Source organism: Pelophylax lessonae, assembly GCF_965119305.1.
Source record: "Pelophylax lessonae genome assembly, chromosome: 13".
Classification (NCBI taxonomy): domain Eukaryota; kingdom Metazoa; phylum Chordata; class Amphibia; order Anura; family Ranidae; genus Pelophylax; species Pelophylax lessonae.
Window position 1 is genome coordinate 143,262,382 of NC_138780.1, and position 24,654 is coordinate 143,287,035.

General features: G+C 42.6%; 1 protein-coding gene across 2 annotated transcripts in view; it reads left to right on the forward strand.

Annotated features, from left to right (window-relative positions):
- Nucleotides 1-15,885, forward strand: part of DAAM1 (dishevelled associated activator of morphogenesis 1) — a 188,778-nt gene extending 172,893 nt beyond the window's left edge. For both annotated transcript variants that reach the window (XM_082275428.1, XM_082275429.1), the window contains 2 exons: nt 5,215-5,385; nt 15,168-15,885. In XM_082275428.1, the coding sequence (XP_082131554.1) occupies nt 5,215-5,385; nt 15,168-15,377 (381 nt within the window). In that variant the 3' untranslated portion in view covers nt 15,378-15,885. The remainder of the gene's footprint in view (nt 1-5,214; nt 5,386-15,167) is intronic.
- The last annotated feature ends 8,769 nt before the right edge of the window (nt 15,886-24,654 follow it).

Here is a 24,654-nt window from a genome sequence, read left to right on the forward strand (position 1 = left end):
AGATTTTTTTCTTCTTTAGTTCTCAGCTGCAACCCTTTTCTTTAGATCTCGACTTTGCTTAAAGCGTTTGTAAGCATTTTTTTTTTAAAGTAACAAAAATTTTATAATTACCTGCTTTGCCCGAATCCTCCTCTTCTCGGGTCCCCCACTGGCACTCTAAACACCTCCTCCTTCCTGAGTGCCCGCATAGCAAGTGGCTTGCTATGGAGGTACTCGTGCATGCTCGCTCCCGAGCCACCTCTGTGTCCATAAGACACTGAGTGCGTGGTTCAGTCTTTCTCACCTCATTTGCTGTGATTGACAATAGCAGGAGCCATTGACTACTGCTGCTGCATCTCAGCCAATTAAGAGTGAGAGACCCAGGAGGGCCTTGGTTTTTGTGCACATCACTGGATGGAGATTGGGCTCAGGTAAGTATTAGTAGTTGCTGAGAAGGGGACCTGCACACTGAAGGATTTTTACCTTCATGCATAGAAAGCCCTTTACAACCACTTTAACTGCTTGCTACAGTACATTTACTGTGGCACGGCTGGGCAGGATCATGTTGTATGTACATCCTCCTGCCTCTTCCAGGTTAGCGGTGTGTCACTTCCACAAGTGGTATTAAACCAAAAATGTAATATATTGCAGCTTACCAAAGTGTGGTGGCTGCATCAGTTTTCTTTTCTTTGGCTTTTTCCAGTTTTCACTGGTTGATCTGGCTAGTAACACACCTCCTGTATTAGGGAGACACCACTATGGAGGAAAGAGAACAGGAGTCACAGCAGACTGCTTCATTGTCAGTCTGGGGGAGTAGAGTTAAATGTATTAGCAGATTTAGATGCACTAACAAATTGAAGCCAAACTCCAGCTAACATTTTACAGCAAACATTTTGTTTTCCTTTTGTGATAAATGTTTACCATGAAAAAATAAAAGCTGATCATTTTAATAATCTCTGCCAGCGTTAAGAGGTTTATCTCATCCATGTAAACTGATACATTCTGCTGGAGAGCATGAGTTTAAAAAAAAAAAAACAGACTTGGCTGGATCACCAGATGAACATAAAGGACAGAAAGAAAACAAATGCAGTCATCTCATCTAAGAATTGGTCAGCTGATATATAGTAAATGTTTGCATTTGGGTTTAATACCACCTAAACATTACAAAGATTGCAGATGGTGTCATCAAGCTTCATAGCTGCATTTGTTTTGATGAGATCCTGTGATGCAACCTGTCACTGGAGTTCCAAGAACATAAGGGATTATAAAACCACCCATAAACAAACTATTGGACTTGACTTTATTAATCCTGTAAAGTGTTACTAAACCCACAACAGTAAAATCAGTGTGTATATGCAGTAAAGCAAAGGTTGTTTTTTCCTGACTTCTCTGATTCTCTCCTTCTTTTATTGTCCCCAATCCATCTGCTGATAGTACAGAGCCTTGGGGGCACATGCTCCTTTTGGTGTGTGTTGCTAGAAAGTTGTTTTATTTTCTTGGGAGAGTGCATGTGATCAGCACAGGGTCAATCAGTACTGTCCAGACAGAGAGTTAGGTGTCATGCAGCCTGATAGGACAATCGGAGGAGAACTTTAACCAGTGCTTGGCCAGACACTGATAATGTCAAAAGACTGCTATATACTGCTGATGAGAAAAGGTATTTAGCAGTTTATATTTACTAAAATAATTGCATTTCTGTGTACTGTGGGAGACCAGATATAGTGAATGCAGGATTCTGGGTTTAGTAACACTTTAAATAAACCTCTTTCACTTTTTGTTAGCATCCTGGTAAGGCTAGGACCATACAGGTGACTTTTTGAATACATAGTAGTTAAGGTTGAATAAATACAATAGTCCATCCAGTTCTACCTGTGTAAGTGTGTGTGTCAGTGTCGATGATCATTTCCCATATCCCTGCATATTGTGTTCTTTAAAGCGGAGTTCCAGCCTAACAGCCCACTCACCTGTCCCACGGTCCAGTGATGCGCCGTCTTCTCCCTCTCTGCTCCGCGGCGCCGGCATCACTGATGTGGGCACCCGGCTGTGACAGTTTGCGGCTTCACAGCCGGGTACGCACTGCTCATGCGCGAGTTGCGCTATGCGTCGTGATTGGCCGGCAATCTTCTGGGACCTCTGACATGTCCCAGAAGATTGCAGGGAGGGAGGGAGAGAGGAGAACTTCCGCTCAGGGCGCCGCAGCGCTCCGAGCGGAAGTGGGAGCGGGTACATGTCAAAACTAGGTACCCGCTCCCCCCCCCCCCAAAAAAATGACATGCCAAAAGTGGCATGTCAGGAGGTTAGGACTATTTAAAGCGGAAGTTCCACTTTTGGGTGGAACTCCGCTTTAAGAAGCACATCCAGGAGTCTTTTAAAGATATCAATACTCCCTGCGGACACCACCAATTGTGGAAGAGAGTTCCACATTCTTACCGTCCTGACAGTGAAAAACCCCCTGTGCACCTTAAGGTTAAAAGATTTTTTAAAAATGCAATTTCCTGTGTTTTCGTTCAGATGATCGTTCGCTTCAGTGTAGAGTTCAAAATATTTTCCTTTGCTATATAAACCTCCTGCGATTGCATGCGGACGGAAATATGCACAATTGATCGATTCTACTATATGTAATGGAACTCTTTTGGAGCTCTGAGCTTACTATTTGTGACCATTATTGTGTTCATGCTACTGAAAATCACCCATGAAGTTCCTACCAATACAAACATTAAGCTCAGTTCACAATCCAACACACCAAAGTAAACAAAGCAGGTGCTGTAAAAGAAGAGTGCGTATACTTCCTTTTCTTGGCCCGTGGCTTCAGACCCACTTTGCTGGCCCCCCAATCACTCAAACTACTAGGAGTATGAGCCGGTGGGAGAAACCTACAGCAGGTGGCAGGGGAGCAGGAATTCAATAAACTTTGAGTCGTGGTATACTTTTAGCACCTTGGGGGGGGTAAAAAAGTGTCAGTTAGAAGATGTGGGCCACCAGAAAGGTAAGAAGGTAAGTATACATGCTCTTCTTTTATAGTGTGCTTTGTTGTCACTGGACCCTCTGCCATGTGATTGTGCTTTATCAAATATCACTGTACTCTGCTGAAAACCCCTGTCCCCTAAGTATCCTTCTTCTGGTATGTTGGCTTTGTGAATTGAACCTTGTGATTTAAAGCAGGAGTCTGATCTCTAGGGATTTTAGGTATATGCTTACACAATCAGAAGTCACTTGTGTAGCTCTGGCACTCTTTTGCTGTATTTGCACTTTAAAAAGTGACTGCATATTAAAGGACCTTCCCATTTTTTTTCACTGGCCATTTCAATGTATTAATATGACATCCTGACTGTGCACCATTTTTGTGGGGGTGAAAAAAGGAAATTAAAAAAATAATAGTGATATAGTGTATACAATTGTGACACAAGTGATATTGTAATTGAATGTTTTTAAAAAAATAAATTTCCTTTTTAAGCTGCAGGTCTGTAATCTTCAGTAAAATGCAATGCAATATGGCTACCTGGAGGTGTTCTGTACACATCTGCATAGCCCACTTTCATTATATATCTTGTCCATTCACCAGAGGGATCTGCATAGCCCACTTTTATTATATATCTTGTCCATTCACTGGGGGGGATCTGCATAGCCCACTTTTATTATATATCTTGTCCATTCACTGGGGGGGATCTGCTTAGCCCACTTTCATTATATATCTTGTCCATTCACCAGAGGGATCTGCTTAGCCCACTTTCATTATATATCTTGTCCATTCACCAGAGGGATCTGCATAGCACACTATTATTATATGTCTTGTCCATTCACCGGAGGGGATCTGCATAGCACACTATTATTATATGTCTTGTCCATTCACCGGAGGGGATCTGCATAGTCCAACTTTATTATATATGTTGTCCATTCACCAGAGGGATCTGCATAGCCCACTTTTATTATATATGTTGTCCATTCACCAGAGGGATCTGCATAGCACACTATTATTATATGTCTTGTCCATTCACCAGAGGGATCTGCATAGAACACTATTATTATATGTCTTGTCCATTCACCGGAGGGGATCTGCATAGTCCAACTTTATTATATATGTTGTCCATTCACCAGAGGGATCTGCATAGCCCACTTTTATTATATGTCTTGTCCATTCACCGGAGAGATCTGCATAGCCCCCTTTTATTATATATCTTGTCCATTCACCAGAGGGATCTGCATAGCCCACTTCCATTATATATCTTGTCCATTCACCAGAGGGATCTGCATAGCCCACTTTTATTATATATGTTGTCCATTCACCAGAGGGATCTGCGTAGCCCACTTTTAGTATATATCTTGTCCATTCACCGGAGGGGATCTGCATAGCACACTATTATTATATGTCTTGTCCATTCACCAGAGGGATTTGCATAGCCCACTTTTAGTATATATCTTGTCCATTCCCCCGGAGGGGATCTGCGTAGCCCACTTTCATTATATATCTTGTCCATTCACCAGAGGGATCTGCATAGCCCACTTTTAGTATATATCTTGTCCATTCACCGGGGGGGATCTGCTTAGCCCACTTTCATTATATATCTTGTCCATTCACCGGAGTGATCTGCATAGCCCCCTTTTATTATATATGTTGTCCATTCACCAGAGGGATCTGCATAGCCCACTTCCATTATATATCTTGTCCATTCACCGGAGAGATCTGCATAGCACACTTTCATTAAAGAGCCTCAGAAAACAACTTTGTTCCGCCTTGCTTATAAAAATATGTTTTTCTAAAGTCAAATAAAAACACAAATGCATCCCCCAGGCACACACATGGTTTTCATAAAGAGCCATACGGCCACAGAAGGATTGTAGCCACATCAAAGCATTGAGGGCAAGATCTTTGACTCCTGTGGCGCAGACTTTGTTTTATGTAGGAGAAAAGTGCCTCCTGCTTTACTGTCACTTGTTAGATGAAATTAAAGCTTAACATATGCACAGGTATTCCTTTACACGCATGTTTGCAGCCCCTTGCAGTGATTAAACTATGGTGTTTTGAGTCTTCTAAATTTATTTTTCCAACAGCCAATCAAATTCTTCACTATTTGTTTTACGTAACCTGAGCTAAAGGAACAACAGCTGGATTCTGATTGGCTGCTTTAGACAGCGCACTTTCCCTTAGAAATGTTTGATACATGAGTCCCAGTGTAATCTTGGCAGCCATCTTTGGCTTTGTTGTAAGAATAATGTTTCCTGCTTGAATCCCTCTAGTATGTGAAGGCAGCCAAACATTTTGGAGAGGAAACCAACAAGATACAGCCAGACGAGTTCTTTGGGATTTTCGACCAGTTTCTCCAGGCATTGTCTGAAGCGAAGCAGGAAAACGAGAACATGAGGAAGAGGAAGGAAGAGGAGGAACGGCGTACACGTATGGAGGCACAGGTTAGGAACACTGTCACACAAGGAGATTGATCTTTCCTATTTTAAATGAGGTGTGATGTCTCTACTACAAGGCTTTTTTCTAATGCAGTTTAAAGTAACCCAGCCAGAAATTAACATTATTAGGTATCTAAGTCTCTACTCGTTGGTTGTTATAATGCGACCTTAGGCTGGCCATACATGTGCAATCTCCTTGTACAATTTATCTTTAGATTTACCAAAAACCACATAATATGAGGTCAAAACTAAACAACTTTCAGTTGTATTCAATTAGGCAGGCCCTTGCACTACATTGTTTAGGGTAAATCTAAAGGAAAATTGCCCCAGGGCTGCTGAAGAAAGGTTACAAAAATTATTAGAGGTTTTGTAGTCCTCTGATTTAGAGAGCCTTATTGATTTCCCTTCCATTTATATTTGAATGGGCTCTGTCATATCCACTGCACTGAACTAGAAGTGTTTAGGTTTTGCTAGTCTCTATGGCCTGTGTCACACAGGCTTCAGCTTGTATAAGAGTAGTGTGAACAGCAAGCTTTGACAAAGCATTTACAGAGCTTTTAGCAAGCTTTGTTGAAGCTTTTAAAGTACCATTCAACTCCAGTTTGTAAATGGTAAACACGGATCCTAAAGGGAGTGCTAATTGCCACTTTAAGCAAGCTGCTAGCAGGCTTTTAACAAGCTTCAAAAAGTGCGGAAGCCTGCTAGCAGCACGTTCTAAAGTGGCAGTTGGCACTCCCACTAGGAGCTATGTTCAGCATTTACAAACTGAAGCTTAAAGCGGATCTTCACTGCATCTGAGCACCACAAACCAAAAACACTTATTTAATTCATTTTTATTTTTTTAAAGCAAACTCCCCCATCCACCTATGTTTCAATGCTTTATTTTGTTGAGAAATCACTTTAAAAAATGACCCCTAGCTTTTCTGGCTGTGGCCATCTTGTGTAAGGGCAAATGATTCATGTAGCATTTACTTCCTGGAATCCATCTGCCCTCATCTCAAGCATGCATTTAGGAGAGTGTGCTTGGCTGAGAAAACTCCTCCTCTCCTCCCCTCCTGAGGACAACTGGGATGTATGAAATTGTTTGCCTAGGCAAGAAGCCAGGAAGTAACTGAAGAAATGTAGAAGAAAAAAAATTTAAAACAAGTAAATATGATATACTTTCCTATTAATTTACTAATGCTAGCAGCATGAGTATTAAAAATAATCAATGTTGATTGAGAGAGTGAAAGTAAGAATTATAGGAAAAACTTTTTTTTTTTTTTTTTTTTTTCCTTTTTGGATAGAGTAAGGGAGGGTTAAAAACCCTGTAAGAATTTTCTTCTTCATCTGTGTCCCATTGGAGATTTCCCTTTTACTTCCTGTTCCATAGCCAAAAAGGCTAGGAAATAGGAAATTCTGCAAATTAAGGGATTTCCTTGGGGACCCTCATGTCACCAGAACTAGTGTCCCCATTGGAACATATCCCATCTATTACTTTTCTAAAGGACAGCCCAAAATTTTGGATTTTTTTTTTCTTTTACTTTTTTTTTTTTTTTAATAGATTTTTATTGAGGTTTTCACAAAAAAAGTGCAGATGTGTATGAAAGTTGCCACACTCTGTTATGTATCCAAACATATAATAAAAGGTTAAGCAAATTAATATAACAGATGTCTTGCTTGAACTTGAGCCTTAACCAAGGTAATTGGATAAGCAAGCAGAAGCCATATTTTTATCTCACCCAGACACCCCATACGGGAGCAAACTGTGTCACAGGGCGGGGGAAAACCCTTCCACCATAACTTTTATTTCAATAGTTGTTTATTTAGTTTAAAGGTAACAAGAAAAGGAAAGTAACTCCACAATTGTACAGGAGTTGTCAGGTGTACAGCGCAATTGTTACAATATGTGGTACACTAAGGAAAAAGAGTATACGTAACATTAGTTAGTAATATCCGGTTTATTCCTTCAATTTGTGGAAGTGCCAATTCAGATAGGTACTTGGATTTCTCACATATGACAAATGGGATTGTCGATCTTGATTAATCTCATCAAAAGGGGTAGAGCCAGCATTGTTGGATGGTTGCGGTCTCCCTTTCATTCTTGCATTAGAATAGAGGGTGGGGAGGTGTATATAATGGGAAACAAAAACATTTCAGAGATTTAATGTTCTCCACTCAAGCCATGGTTGGCACATGTGAATGGATTTATGTACTCTTTTCTGAGTGGTATGCTGTAATTTGTTCAGGTGAGTAGTGCAATTGGATTAGGCCTATCACCTCCCAAATGGTGGGAGGGTCAGGGTCTTTCCATTTTCCGGTGAGACTAGATGAATGTGGGTAATGATATATTGAGATTTGTGCGAGAACTTTTCAATTTCTAGAGCTAGGAGTGCTATGCTAGGAGATGGAGGGACATTTTTTTGAGTCACTTCAGATAGGAGTCTAAATGTAAATGTCCAGAACGCTGTCAGTTTAGGGCATTTCCAGAAGGTATGCAGGAGGTTACTTTGCAGGCCACAGTCCCTCCAACAGAGATCCGTTGCAGAATGATCAAATCAGGAGATATTGTAAGGGGTCAAATAACATCTGCGTGTCAGTTTAATGCAGGGATCCTCAAACTACGGCCCTCCAGCTGTTGCAAAACGACACATCCCATGAGACATTGTAAAACTTTGACATGGACTAGGTATGATGGGAATTGTAGTTCCTGGACAACTGGAGGGCCAAAGTTTGAAGACCCCTGGTTTAATGGATAGTTCCCAAAGGGTGGAACAGCTGTTGGCTTAATGGGTGGAGTTACAGGCTGTGGTCCACTGTTGTAGGATAGTATAGAAAAGTGAGATCCCTTTGTTTTGAGGCGTATTGGTGGTGTAGAATACCCAAACCGAAGAGTCATGGTTTATAAGTGATTGAAAAATATCATTCAATTTATTTGCCATCGGTTTTGCGTAAATTTTTTAGTCTGTGTTAAGTAGGGAGATTGGGTGGAAGTTTTTTGGGGATGTGGGTTCTTTTCCTGGTAATGGAATAGTTACTTCAAGTGCGCTTAACATTTTAGGAGGGGGTAACCTTTATTATAGACCTTGCATGGGAGAGGGGCTAGGATATGTTGACATTTTTTGTAGTATTCTCCGGTGAACCCACCCGGTCCTGGAGATTTAGAGCAGGGATTCCCAAACTACGGCTCTCCAGTTGTTCAGGAACTACAATTCCCATCATGCCTAGTCATGTATGTGAATGTCAGACTTTTACAATGCCTCATGGGATGTGTAGTTCTGCAACAGCTGCAGGGCCGTAGTTTGGGAATCCCTAATTTAGAGTTAGGCAGGTTGCGTATTACTTGTAAAATTTCTGGAATAGTGAAGAGATCGTTAAGGACATAGAGTTGCTTCTGGGATAGGGAGGGGGAGTTTAAATATGGTTCAGGAAAGCTTGGATTTCCTCTTGGGTGGGTTGGTGAGTTCCTTGTTCATCTTCGATATTATAGAGACTGCTGTAATATAGACTATACGCATCAGCGATGGCTTGGGGTTTAAGAATTTTTTCATTGGTAGTTGGATGGAAAAGATGATGTATTTTGGATTTAAGGTGTTGTCCTTTAATCCTTAATGCCATCACTTTTCCAGCTTTGTTGCCTGTGAAGTAAGTTTTAGCTTTAAGTTTCCTTTGGGCTTTTTCAAATGACTCCAGTAGTAAAGGCCTTAGTTCTTGTCATAGTAAGACTATTTTAGACTGGATAACTGGTGAGGGTTTTTTATTGTAAAGGGATTCTGAGGTTGATATATCAGCAGTGAGTTCATCTAAGCGGTGCGTCCTCTTTTTTTTCTTTGCACGTGCTCCTAACTGAATAAAAGTACCCCTAATTACGGGTTTATGAGCATCCCACGCTGTCGCTGGATCAACCACTGAATTGGAATTGAGAGAGAAAAAAATCCTCTAAATAAGGGATGCACCAAAATGAAAATTCTGGGCTAAAACAGAAACTTAAAATTCAGGATGCCCTTGGCCGGAAACCGAAAATTAATTTTTTCCCCAAATTATTTTAAAATAGTTTTTTCTATCATTTTATTAATATTAGGCTAATATTATTATAATGTAAGTTGGAGGACACCAACTGTGGCGGCCATTAATTTTCGGAAGGAGACATGAAAAAACACATACAACACTTGTGTTGCTGTATTCTTTCATCTTCACTTCCGCATCACAGCTCCGCTTGGGACCAGTAAACAAACATGATGCAGTGATTTTTTGCTTATGCTTGTAAATTTGCTAGGTGATGATATGCTCCTGATGATGAGCATGTCTGCAACTGGAGAAAATAAATCAGATTACCTAATGTTGATCTTTGTTGAAGGCTTTGTAACATTTCAGCTGTAGTAAATCACACAAGACCAGTAATACTCCATAGACCATAAAAGCACTGCAAGTTTACATCCGCAGTCGGAGCACATGAGACAAGATCCTTGGAAGTCGATCGTCTGTCTCCGAGTGTTGGCGGATGAGAACATTGCAGAAAGCAGACTAACGAAGTGAAGTCAGCGGCTTAATATAAGCAAAATCTTCAGTCTCCTCTTATTCATTGTCAGTCAGTTCATGCGTTTAATTAACGTGATTGAGTGAGCTTGAGTTCCTGCAAGACAAATGTCAGATGTTCAATAAACAGAACATCTTTAGATAATCATCACTGGGAGCTTTGAAGTGTCTCTTCCCTCATTGTGGCCAACATAATGGAATGATTTAGCTGTGTTGAGATCCATATGCTGTATCCAGCTATTATAGAAAACAATCTAAAATACAGGTTCAGTACTATTTTTAATACTTTTTCTGGCTTTTTTTTTTTTTTGCTGTGGCTTTAATTGATAACAGGGTTTAGTATTCAGCATATTTAATAAACCTATCTTGGATACATTTGAACTGATCTGCTTCTGCTGGTATTTTGCAAAATCTGTCATCAGTGGGGTACAACCAGGAATGGTGTTGGTAAGATGTTCAACACTGGAGCGCTCATGATAGATCAGGGATGATTTTAAATTTGTCTGCATCCCCACAATGTGGCTCTATTGGTTTTGGGTGAACTTGGCTTTTAAGGCCAGTCTAAGTGGGTTTCTGTGCCTCCCCTCTGGTACCCTTTTCCCCCTACAGTGGCCATCAACCCCAAACTTTTCCCCCTACAGTGGCCATCAACCCCAAACTGTCTGTAATGCAATTACAGACCAAGCTTCCTGGGTGCTTTTCCCTTCCCTTTCTGCCTTCCATGCTTTGTTATTGGCATTAGTACTGATGCCTATAGATCTGTATAACTCCAAGTCTACTTATGTCTTCAACAGGCAACCCACCTATTTCTATGACCGGTTTACCTAAAGCTGAACTCTGGGCATAAAAAAAACTTTGATTGAAATAAATTTCTTTGTAGCCACAAAGGATACAGTTGTGCTCAAAAGTTTTTATACTCTTGAAAATTTGGTAATAGTATGCACTATTTTTAAAGAAAACATGAGTGAGCAGGCAAAACACGTTCCTTTTTTTTCTTATGGGATTCATATTCAACTGTAGGTCATAACTGAATGGCACAATCCTAAAACAAAACATGGCAACAAATGAAATGACCCCTGTTCAAATGCCTGCATAACCTTCGTGCTTAATGCTGTGCATTGCCCTCTTTAGCATCAATGACAGCGTGCAGTCTTTTGTAATAGTAGTGTACAAGCCCCCGAATTCTTGCAGGTGGTATAGCTGCCCATTCATCTTGGCAAAATGCCTCCTGGTCATGCAGAGTCTTTGGTCATCTTGCATGAACTGCATGTTTGACATCGAGTGCTTTGATGATATGAAGGTCAAAAGACTGTGATGGCCACTCCAGAACCTTCACCTTTTCCTGCTGTAACCACTGGAGGGTCAACTTGGTCTTGTGCTTAGGGTCATTGCTGTGCTGGAAAGTCCAAGAGCATCCCATGCGCAGCTTTCGTGCAGAACAGGCATCTCCATACTATGACCCCTCTAGCAGTTGAAGAACTTCACATCCCATGAGGCATTGTAAAACTCTGACATTTACAGACATGACTAGGCATGATGGGAATTGTAGTTCCTGAACAACTGGAGGGCCATAGTTTGGAGACCCCTAATGTAGAAAAATGCAAATTGTCTGCGAGTATTTTCTGATGACCTGCTGCATTCATCTTGCCATCATTTTTCACAAAATTCCCTGTGCCTTTAGAGCGGACACCCCAAAACATCAGTGAGCCACCACCATGTTTAACAGTGGGGATGGTATTCTTCCTGCTATAGGCCTTGTTGACCCCTCTCTAAACATAGTGCTTATGGTTTTGACCATAAAGCTCTAATTTGGTTTTGTCACTCCAGGTTACAGTGTGCCAGAAGCTTAGAGGCATGTCAAGGTGTTGTCGGGCATATTATAACCAGGCTTTTTTGTGGTATTGGTGCAGTAAAGACTTATCTGGCAACCTGACAATGCAGCTTTTTTGTTTAAATATCGTGTTGTGCTCCTTGAAACAACCTCACCATCTTTTTCCAGAGCAGCCTGCATTTTTAGCATCCTGAACAATTCTTCTTGCCAGTTGTGGCTGCAGTCTTTTGTGGTCTACCTGACCTTGGCTTGGTATCAAGAGATACGTGAATTGTCCACTTTTTGATAAGTGATTGAACAGTACTGACTGGCATATTCAAGGCTTTGGATAACTCTTTTTCTCTATCATTCATTGACGGACGCAGTTCTCTCTGTTTCATTTCAGTAGGCTTAGCCGCCGCAGACGTGGGGCCTCCCTGCCGGGTCTGTTACCTCGCACCCTGTCTCGGATGATGATGACATTTCTACCTCCCCTGCCGCGACAGGCGCTGGTGGATGCACTGGCTGTTTCAGTGTGTGACACCCTGCAATTTGGGGGTCGCAGCGGCGGCTGCGCCTGGGGCACAGGTGGCATCTGGCACTCACATGCCATCTGGAGCTGCTCTTTTTTGCTGGCTGCTCATGTAAGAGGGGACCGTCTGAGACGTTCCCCCTGGGGTGTCTAAGCGGCCGTTATGGACACCCCTCCGAACGATTAAGTGTAGTTTGTGTTTGCGTGTACAAAGCCAGCTCCATAAAGACATGGTTTGATGTGTTTGTTGTGGAAGTGCACGAGTGGCCTGCACAGGGCTTTGACCTCAACCCTACTGAACCCCTTTGAGATGAATTGGAATGCTGATTGTGATCCAGGTCTTCTCTCATTCAACATCAGTACTTGAACTCACAAATGTTTTTGCTGAATGGGCACAAACTCCCACAAACCTACTCCAAAATCTTGAAGAGGGGTCTTCCCAGTATGGTAAAGACTGTTCTATCCACAGAGGAGGCGAACCCCATATCCAAACCAATGTTTTTAGCATGTTCCATCCAGCCAGTTCATAAAGATCCACTGATCCAAAAGCTTTTGACCATATAGTATATCTCAGGGCATGACAAATTTGTTTTGAATTTAAGAGACAGTGAAAAAAAAAACAGGGCTTTATTTTCAATGGCAGATCTTAAATGTGCACATAAAGGGGACTGGAACCGGACTTCCATTGATATTGAAGAATAATTTTACATCTATGTGCTTTTTAGTTAGGCTCTAAACACACATAGATGTGAACCAGTCTAAGTCCAAGCTGTGCAGAGTGCAGTCATTACCATCCTTACCAGATCACCAGTAAATATGGCTTCTCTACTTTACTGACTATTCCTGTACAGGGAAGTATCAGTGCTGCTGACCTCTCCTGAAAATGCTGTTCACCTGGCTTTCATTGTCAATTACAGACATTAGCAGTTTGAGCAATCAAGTCAGTTCCTACTATTCCTGATCTACATGGCCTGCGGAATTAGAGACCACAGCAACAGACAAGGAATTAGCATTTCCAGAAGGATGGCCATGTCAGCCAGTACATTCCTCTCCCTACAGGTTCCCTTGCCTCATGATCAGTACATAGTCACTTCCCAGCACATCCAGCAAGTCCCAGCACTTCCATAGCCTATATCTATACCCAGCACCCTCCATGACATAGGAGCCTCAAGGCAGCCATGTGTGGCGTTATCCCCCAAAGAGCCTGGCTCGGTGACAGCGATCCCGGCTGAGCATAAGTGCATTACCCGGTCGCACTTCCAAAGCAGGCATGGTGCGGTCCGGGTACACACACCTCACACGCATTCCCACTACAGCCAGCTCACACCAAATCGAAAAATATAGGACGCACCGGCCTAGTACATTATCCTCAATAAAACCAACTTTATTCAATAAAAATTCATACTCACAAACACATGCTTGTCAAAGGCACATCAACTCATTGCAGTTATAGCATTTAGAGTCTCATTTAACAGATGTAACTTCCTCAATTGGACTGGCTGATGCATTTTGAGGCTTAGCCTCTTCCTCAGGGGTTACCATCAGGGGCGATCAAAGGGTTAACTGTGTGCCTACTAAGTGTTTTCTCACTGTGGGGGAGGTGCTTTTACTAAGGGAAGGCATAGATCCATGTCTCTGCTTTGCAGGAACACAGGATCAATGTCTTCCATACTTACAGAATGGGCAGCATGGATGGTATAACTCACAGGCAGCAGGAACTCTAGCATGGCTCTGGCTGCAGTGCACTGTCACAGTGTGTTATATAACAAAATCTGCATCCAGCAGCCATGTTATGTGACACACTGTGACAGTGCACTGCCAGCCAGAGCCATGATAGAGTGTCTGCTGCCTGTGAGTTATGATACCATCCATGATGCCAGAGAGACAGACACAGTGCAATGTAGTCTATACACAGACACCTCCAAAGCCCCCCTGTGTTGAAGCCTTGAAGGCACTGGCAGCCCCAGGTTCGGATCTGCTTCCCCTCTATTCCTGCTGCTGGACACTGTCAGCTGAGCTCAGCCGCACCTCTCTGCCTGTCAATGCCGCTGCCCGCCTTACAGCGCCTCAAGTCTCACTCTCCGGGCCCTGGCTACTACTGGGTGGAGCGGAGCTGAGCGGAGGAAGATCACCTCTTGAGCCAAGGCAGAAGAACAAGCAAGCAGAAGGGGCATGTGTCCTAAACTGAAGAAATAGTTCCTCTACCCTGACCAGCACATGATCTTCAGAGAGGGGCACAGATAATGGGGGAAAAAACACACATCCCTAAGCTAGTAGGAGCTGCGGAGCAGGGGGGTTGTAATTCAGAATTTTTATTTTTTATTTTTTTTAATTCTGCACTGATTGTTTTTGGAATTGCCTGGGCCCTTGTTCAAGTACAATCCAGGGACAAAACAGGGAACAGTCCCCGGGGATGTCTGGTCACCCTAATCTAAAGCACCCCCCCCCCCCCCCAGTAAAACAGAAAGAAAGAAAAAAAAAAAACTCAAAGAACCCCATCAGTGAAATATACATTGAAAAAACAAAACTTAAATACCAAAAAAAAAAAGGGAATTCTACATTACTTAGGGGGTAGGCCCAGGGGTAGCTGCCTATAGCTGACCCCCCAATTCCACCCTAACATACTGTTTTTTTTCTCCTTTCTGTCCACCCATCCCCCCCGTGTAGATAGAAAAAAAATAAAGAAAGCTATTCATAAGGCGCGGGCCCATAGCTGCCTCACTAATTCCACCCTAAGTTATCGTCTTACCTTTTCCATCCCCCCCATGTGTTTTAAAGCCTATGGCGACCTGGCGCCTGTGGTTTGTTGAGCCCTGGTGTATCTGTTGGATGTGAATTAGTAAGTTTGTTCTTTTTAACTTGGTCACTAGGCTCATCTTCTCTTCATAGTGTGGGATGTTGGCAAACCTTGTTTTTTGCTTTCTTTTACAGCTTAAAGAGCAGCGTGAACGGGAACGCAAAGCCAGGAAAGCCAAGGAAAACGGAGAAGAGGAAGGAGAGTTTGATGACCTCGTCTCGGCTCTTCGATCGGGAGAAGTCTTTGATAAGGACCTTTCCAAACTCAAAAGGAACCGCAAGCGCATTGTCAGCCAAACTACAGAAAGCAGTCGGGAGAGGCCTGTAACAAAGCTGAATTATTAAGTCCTTACTGCAGCGTAAAGCGATGGTGGGCCCAATGTCACTGCCTTGGAAATGGAGGGGGAACTGTATGTGTAAATATGTAGGTAATGTAAAATATTGTGTGTGCATATGTATTGGCCTAAAACATTTTATACAACTGCACACATAGATGTATATAGTTTGGAAGAGTTCATGCACATACTGAATGTGTGATTTATTGCAGTATTATGTATATATGTGTACAGACACATGTATACATACCCGCTGTGTAGAACGGTTTTTGTTTTTTTTAACTATTTTTTTTTTTCCCTCAAAGTGCAAAAGCACAAACCATGTTCTGCCGATTGAGGCAAGTGCATTCCTAAGAGACAATTCACTTGTATGTTTCATTTTAAAATAACGTTACGGTTTAATGTGGTGCCCTTAGCAGCAGAGGCAGACATAAAGTTAGGGTGGCATAACTAGTTACGAGGTTTTTTTTTTTTTTTTGTACCCTTATTTAAAAAAACAAAGTTAGCAAAGTGTATTAACTTGATATCACATGAATCTAGCACACTGATTGGCTTCATGTATGTTTAGGTCACTGGTTTCTTTAAAAAAAAAAAAATTGACCAAGCGATCAGTGATGCTACTGGCCTTTAGCAAAATCAGCTTCGCCTGTGATGTCACCTTCGCCTGTGATGTCACGGGTCTCTAAACAATAGAGAGACCACATTATGTCAATCTCATGAAAGCATAGTCAACATTTACTGATTATTAGCGATATTCGTGGTCTCTAGTAATCCATGATAGTACTAGTACTATCATCTAGGGGACTGTCTGCATTTTCGGTGATGTCACTAGTCTCTAGTAAGTTGATTGGCTACATTTCCAGTGATGTCACTAGTCTCTAGTAAGTTGATTGGCTACATTTTCAGTGATGTCACTAGTAAGTTGATTGGCTACATTTTCAGTGATGTCACTAGTAAGTTGATTGGCTACATTTTCAGTGATGTCACTAGTAAGTTGATTGGCTACATTTTCAGTCATGTCTCTAGTAAGTTGATTGGCCACATTTTCAGTGATGTCACTGGCTTCAGGCAAATGGATAATCCTAATTTGCAACGTTACTGATCCACATTGAATTGTTTGCTTGCATTAACATCTAATATTGCATATATGTCTGCCTCCACTAAATGTAGATGACATGCACTTTCACGGGGGTATTAATAGTAAAATTGAAAAAAAATGAAAATATATTTATTACATGGGTGTGTTATGTATTAAAATACACATAGATTCCATTTTTTGTTTAAAAGCACAGAAAATTCCCCAATTCTCACTATAAAAATGCTGGATTTACTAAACGGGTGCTTTGTTGGACACAGTGCAAATAAAACTTGTGATAAAACGCCTTTGCAAACCTATAAGTGGGTGCTTCGTTGTCAAGTTACAAATTCTTTCTGCAATATTGTTTCTTTGGAGAAAAAAAAAAAAATTGTGTTCCGTTATGTAGTGCCACAATGTCTTCTATAACATTACTGGGCTAATATTCCAATTCCATGGTATGTTATTGTACGCAAGTCATGCGGACTGTACTACACCTCTAACATAGATACTTCGCACTGATCACAAACCTCTCATCTTGTTACTAATATGTTTTTGGTGGATTTTTACTAAACAAGCCCTGTTTTTTTTTTTTTTTTTTTTTTTGTTGTTTTTTTTTTCCAAGGTGTAACGCTGTAGACAAGACCTGTATCCCTCTGTCAGATACTGTAAAATAGAAAAGTATTTTTTTACTGGAATAGTTTAGGGGACACATTTATAAACTTGTAGAGTAGACCTGTTCCATGCTCATCAGCTAAATAATTGGGATAGCTGGAAATCTCCATAGTGTATGCAGTGACTATCGTAGAGCTGAAGTGCTGCCAGCAACAAATCAGATTCTATCTGCTGTTTTCTAATGCCTGTTAAAACATGAACACCAGCTTCTGTTTGGTTGCTGTAGACCAGTGTTTTTCATTTCCGGTCCTCAGGGCACACTAACAGGCCAGATTTTAAGTATTACCTTGGGGAGATGCAGACTGGAATACTGTAAACTGAGCAGCAAGTGAGATCACCTGTGATGTATTTCAGTTTTCTTGCAAACCTGGCCTGTTAGTGTGCCCCGAGGACCGGAGTTGAGAAACATAGCTGTAGACAACCCTTCTATATTTCCTATGTTAAAACAGGCAAATGTGCCAGGCTTGTTCATTAATGCTGTACAGAGTACTGAAGTTGGGTCAATGAGATGACGTTCGAATCTGAATATTGGTAGAGCTACATGGGCAATTCTTAGTAGCTCAGTCCTGCTACTAAAATCACTAGGAGACGAGATAGAAGAATTGCCTTGTTTGAACCCTGCTTTTGAATATAATAGCATTTGTCAAAATTGCTTAATTTTTTTATGTTTTTTATTTGATTGCAGTAATCTGTATTCAAGCTGTCAGTTTATCAAATTCAGGTCATCAGACAACTCATAGATTGCTTGTTTTATGGCAATCACTTTCGATCACACGTTTGATTCTTGGCTGATCGAAAGTGGTGAAGTTGGCAGCTGCCGGTTCACACATATGCGATGTGGGAACTCTGTGAATCCACTGCGGGTTCCCACATTACACCTGACACACAGGCAGTTCACACTGCCATATGCAAATCGCTGGGGGTGTTAATACAAAGTGAAAGACACCCCCAGATCAGTTTGCATATCGCAGTGCGAACTGTCAGTTCAGACATGAATCGGCTCGCATAGGTGTGAACACCAAAAGAAGGGTCCTGTGTGACTTTGGTCCGAATGCGATGCGAATTCAGCCATACAATCTGTATGGCTGAATTCGCAATGCACAGACATTGCATGTGAGCGGTGCGCTGCGATTCACATGCGATACCTGAAGTGTGAGAGAGCACTAAACCTTACCATACACACTACGTGCCCGACTGTTCAATCAACGTTTTACAAAAACATTATGTTATGACTTAACTATCCAATCAAGCAGACCTCTGCGATACATAGTTGGTAGATCCTAGCCCCCGTTCACATTTCCCAGCCCCTAGTCACGCTGGCAATGGCAGTGTTCAAACTGAAGCGATGCAGAATTTGCAGTGCCGCATCGATTTGAAAAAGTAGTTCCTGCACTACTTTTGGCGTTTTCACGAGCGACTTGAATAGACATCTGTGCATGAAGCCGCACAGATGTCCTTCAAGTCACACCTGAAGTTGCACTGACAGCGGCTTTGAACTTGTGCGATTTCAAAGCCGCAGTCAGTGTATAAAGGGTATAAAGGAGATTTTATAGTCTGGTTGTAAAGTGCATGGTGAGTTGTGATTAATTGCTAACCCATTGGAACAAATGGTTTCCTATTATGTAAACTATACAAATAACAGGGAAAAGCAAGCAGTCGGATGCACAGCATTGGAGCATCGCGCAGACGTGAAGAATTTCTACTACATGCTACTTGGGTAGTTGATAGAAAACCATTTGCACTATTTCTTTAGTGACTTATTGCTACTCTTAGAGTAAATATGATTCTAAAGGTTGTAGTTTAAAAAAACAAAGCCCATTATACTTACCTGCTCTGTGCAATGGTTTTGCACAGAGCAACCCTGATCCCCTTCTTGGGTCCCCCACCTGACTCCTCCCCTCTGCTGAGTGCCGCCAATAGCAAGCCTCGTGTCATGGTGGCACTCGAGCAGGCTCAAACAGAGCGACGCTCGGCCCTGCCCCCCGCTCTCTCCTCATTGGCTCCTGCTGCTGTGTGAGCTATTGAGGAGAGAGAGACCCAGGAGAGCTGCTGCTCTCATGCACATCACTGGGTCAAGATGGCTAGGGATGGGGGGATTGCACCCAGAAGGTTTTTACCTTAATGCATTAAGATAAGAGTCTTAGAATCACTTTAAGCTACATGGGGGATTTTGTGCTCTTGCAGGCAGTCACCCAAAAAAGCTAGAATTTTCTACAGGAGTTTTTTAATCACTCAATACTGCCACTTACCGTCACTAATGACTGAATATTAGGTGTAGCATATGATATCCTAAAATAAATGGAACAAATTGCTCACTGTGTGATAAGCTACACAAGTAGATCGTAGTAGCGCTTAATATTGTGCAACTGATTGCTAAGGGCTCGTTTACACTAGCAGTTTGCGGACAGTAAAAGCTTGCGGTTGAGCCGCATGTTTTACTGCTCCCTCAATCACTACCCCTTTAACTGGAAAGGCAGCTGCTGGAGGTGTACACATGCTGTAGCCCCGATGCTTTGCTTTCCGGCTACGGCAGGAATTGTATTCCCTTTTATATTTGCTTCCCTTATATTCCTCCCTACAGCCAAGCACATTGCACATGGTTGTGTTGTAGTAGTCTTGCATTTATGGGGTTAAAAACAGACAGACATTGAGTTGTAACGCCTCCTCACCACCTAATACTTTCTGCAGAAGGATCGGAACGCTCCATACGTGCAAATGAGGCCCAAAAGATTCTACTTGTGTAGCTAATTCTATTGTAAGACATTTGTTTAGTGATTATTTGCTAGAATTTTAAGGTGTTCCTAAACCCAGGACCCTGCATTCACTATATCTGGTCTCTCACAGTACACAGACCATGGAAATGCAATAGTCTTAGGAAATATACACTGCTAAATCCCTTTTTCAATCAGCAGTATATAGCAGTCTTGTGACTTCTATCAGTGTCTGGTTAAAGCTTGTAGGAGGAGTTTTCATTCTAATCTCACTGTCCTATAAGACTGCAGGACCCCTGACCCTCTGTCTGGATAGTGCTGATTGGCCCTGTACTGATCACATGCAAGAAAAAAAAAAAACTCTCCAGAAATACACATTAATCTGAGCATGTGCAGCTTGTCCCCAGGCCTCTATAATATTCAGAGATGAATTGGAGACACTGGAAGGAGCTGAGAATCTCACAGCCTTTTTACACAATGCAGAGGATTAACCCCTTAGGTTCTACAGTGGCCGTAACAAGCATGCTGTCCATATACACACTGATTTTACTGTTGTGGGTTTAGTAACATTTTAAAGCTGGCCATTGACTGTTTGAATTTCACATGTTGTGCATGGCCCTGACCCCTCTCGCCAGACATCCTTTGATTGAACAAAAAAACAAAGGAGCTGAACGTAAAAATGTTTCCGAACAGCGCCTATATATCCATTGGGATGCAGCTGCTGTTCGGGTATTCTGATCCCCAGCTGTCAGTGTATAATAGCCCAGCAGGGGGAGTAGCTCCATGGTGTATAGTGTGGATGGAGGAATCTTTTTAAATTGTGTACAGCCGACCCTACAGAAAAAAACATTCTATAACTCTAGTATTCAGATAAATGGCAGAAAATGGGTAAATCTTTTAGTAGCAAAAGATAAAAAAAAAATAGCGCTAACCTAGGCCATGTCTCAGGTTTGACAGTAACTGCAATTGCAAAGTGTTTTTTTTTTTTAAGAAATGTTCCCCGACATTTTTGTCAGTGAAGCTGCTCATTTCCACCGTGCCACAAACAGTGCAAAGTAACTTTTTATGTCACTTTAGATAAAACGCCTAATAAATGTGCTGCATTCATGCGTTCCACATAGTCCCCCTTGGAACAATATAAATGTGTTTTGCTAGATGTGCACGTGTAGAAGAACCCCTTTCAATTCTTTCACGTTTAGGTCAATAATTCATTCAGTCTTACTACATACGGTTTACTTACTGACACTTTTTCATTTAATGTTTACATATTCCTGACGCTCGGCCTCAACAAGAGCGATCCTGATGACGCAGCATTACTCAGGAACCACAGACCCCCAAACACATTGCCAGGTTCACTCTTCCATGTTGTAACCAAGTTTTTGCAAAATTTTAGGACTTTATCGTCTTTCATAATCATATACAGGCGGTCCCCAGGCAACAAACATCCGACTTACAAACGATTCCTGCTTACAAACGGAGAGAGACAACAGGAAGTGAGAAGAAATCTCCCCCTAGGAAGGGAAATTCGCCGTTGTAAGAGTTCCAATGGGGGAAAAAGGTGTCTCCACTGACGCTTTATCACCAATCCTTTTTTCCACAACAACCCAACATTTTAAAAATCCAATTGTCATAGGGACAGAAAGTGAGGTGGAATATTCTGAACAAGCGGTAGAGACAACCAAACAAATGGTACAGAGATGTTACCCTTTCCTATGCTATCCAGAAAACTTAAAAATGATTCTTTTGGCTATACTTAAAAAATGTACCCGTTCTGACTTACAAACAAACCTACAGTCCCTATCTTGTTTGTACCCCGGAGACCCCCTGTACACAGTTTCATTTTCTCTATCCAGAGACAAATTGTTGTGGAGGGGATGTTTCCTCTAAGACCCGGTTCACACTGATGCGAGTGCCGGGTTCGCATGTAATGTCGGAGCGCACTGCTCCGACATTACATGCGATCAGCTGTGCGGTGCGAGTTTAGCCATACAGTTTGTATGGCTAAATTCGCATTGCACCCGGTGCAAACACGCACAGGAGGCATTTTTGCAGCCGCATCAGGATCGGATCGCACAGCAGTTCACACTTGTGCGATCCCATCCTGTGCGAACTGCACGATCGCACTGCGATATGCGATCAAACTGGGGGTGTCGTTAAGATTACATTGACACCCCCAGCGGATCGCATATGGCAGTGTGAACTGCCGGGGGTGCGTGTGCGATGCGGGAACAGGCTGCGAATTCGCAGCCTTCCCGCATCGCAATAGTGTGACCCGAGCCTTAAACACACGTTGCAATATTTCGGTGTGACCTCGTACTCACTGAAGCATTCTGTTACAATATTTGGATATTTTTTACATTCTTGCTTATCACAGGAGGGTTCATATAAATGCATGCCCCTTGTATACATGTGGCTCTGACATGAGTCACTCAACAATCATGGGCGGCAGAGGCCTTCTTCACCCCACAGCCACACATATACATGCCCCTTGTATACATGTGGCTGCAGGGCAGGGAACACCTCGGCAGCCTGTGATTGGCTGTTGGCTTTGACAGCTTCCTGGTGGGATAGCTCAGGGGAGTTCAGACACACCAGAGCTCATCCCTGGTTGTGGCTTAGGCCGGGTCACACTGCTCTGACATGAGTCACTCAATTTTGCCAGGCAAATTCGGCACAACTTTGAGGCGACTTAGAAGCAACTTCAGGGAATGCCTGTGTAATCTTCCTGTAATGTAGGTAATGTCGGATCTAAATCGCATTAATTAAGAGGAGGATCTGACTTGGATGCAACGTCTATTCTATGGGCTGAAATCGGACAGAAGAGCAAAGTAGTGCAGGAACCTTTTCCAAAGTCAGACCACTTAAGACGGCCCTTACAGGTAAACATTGGTTTTTACATGTAATGAGACATGTGCTCTCAAAGTCGGAGCGCATATCGCACCAGTGTGAACTGGGCCTTGGGGCTCTTTCACACTATCCGTCCGTTGGACGGACTCCGTTTATCTCAGCTGGGGATCGATCTGCCGATTCCCCCGCTGAGCAGGAGGATGACAGCTGTTCTCCGCACTGTCTCTGGATACACAGCTGTCGGTTCCCCATACATCTCTATGAGGGAATCGGATGGGAACAGACCGTCGGCCCGTTCTCATCCGATCCGCTGGACGGATGGAAAATAGGGTTTCCATCCGTCCAGATTTGACAGATCGGATCGGATATCAGCGGACGTGTCTCCGCTGACATCCGATGCCCCATAGGGATGCATGGGGGGACCATTCAGATCCACCAAAAAAACGGACAGGCGGATCTGAACGGTCCGCCTGTGTGAAAGGGGCCTTACTGGTGTGATGTGTGGTACTCATGGTGGACAGTCAGGCTTTAATTGGTCTAACCAGATTGATGCCAAGATCCCTTGCAGTGCATTAACTTGATTTACATTCATTTGCAGCCCTTTCCTTATGAATGGGATTCTAATGTACTGCAACAGATCAAAAAAATGCACTGCCCTATTTTTTTTTTTTTGTCAAGGCAATGCAGTGCACCACAATGCACTGTATGTTTGTTGGGGTGCTATTTACTATGCATGTAGAACAGATATGTTGTGGTAACAAGCAAGTCTGAATGGGCCCTCAGAGACAGATGGCAGTGGTCTGAATCATTGGACCCACCTGCATGTTTTAGAATGATTCCTATACTACTGCTTCAGTCTGCATATATAAGTCTTCTGTGCTTTAGTACTGGGATCGTTATTTCTAAATATGCTTTTGTAGAACGCCAGGTTCAGCTTTTGTTTTTGATGCTACAGGAATTTGGGAGGGTTAGACCCACTTTGAGTTTTGGTTGCCATGTCTTCAATTTGGGAGATTTCCCTGAACTTCATGTCCTGGTGACAACAGCAACTAGGCCAGAAGTTTATGTAAATCTTCCCAGCAGCGATGCAGCAAAAAACCTACAGAGTTTCTGATCCATTCTTGAGCTACCAAAACTTAAACCAATCCTGTCTGATTCAAAAAGAAAAACTCAATACTGAACATCCATGCAATAGAGAGTTTATATTCCTCTCTCTGGCAGCCTATACTCTGTCTTCCCTGTATTTCAGTGCTGCAGCCTTCAGACTCTTCAGCATTTGACACGTCTTGGAATATCTCATGCCTGTGTTCCCTGCTGCAAGTGGTGGTTGAGGCTCCATTCACACTTGTACGACTCCAAATTGCACTGACTTTGGGGTGCAACTATGGATGGTGCAAATTGGATACGACCTTGGCTTTGACCAACGATAATAGACAACTGTTGCATTGTATAACATTCAAGGACAACTTTCATGCAACTTTTAAGGGTTAACATGTCTATGGCCTTCGAGTTGCATGAAAGTCAGATCAAAGTTGTGCATGAATTACTTTGAAGTTGCTGTAAATTTAAACTGCACATAAATGATTATCATTGGAAAACATGGGCAATGACTTGACATGCAACTTTGGTGTCCAAAGTTGCATGAAAACTCGCAAAAGTGTGAATGGAGCCTCTATCCTCCTGAGTTTCCACGCCATTATAGGAAAACAGCAGTGATGTAGTGGTTGGCGGATGGAGCCTTAGCATTGGGGGCATGGTTTGGTCTTCAGGTAAGCATCCTAGGCCCCTTTTACATAGGCCAGATCCAGTTTTCCCCAGCAGGGGATCTGTCTGCTGATCCCCTGCTGAGCCGAGCGCCCAGATGACTGGTCCATCTCTGCTCAAGCCTATTCAGAGCGCAGGTGGTCACAGCCTGCTCTGCTCTATGGGCATGGAACCAGCTGTCCACTGATACCCGACTGCCCTCCGATCCGATCAGA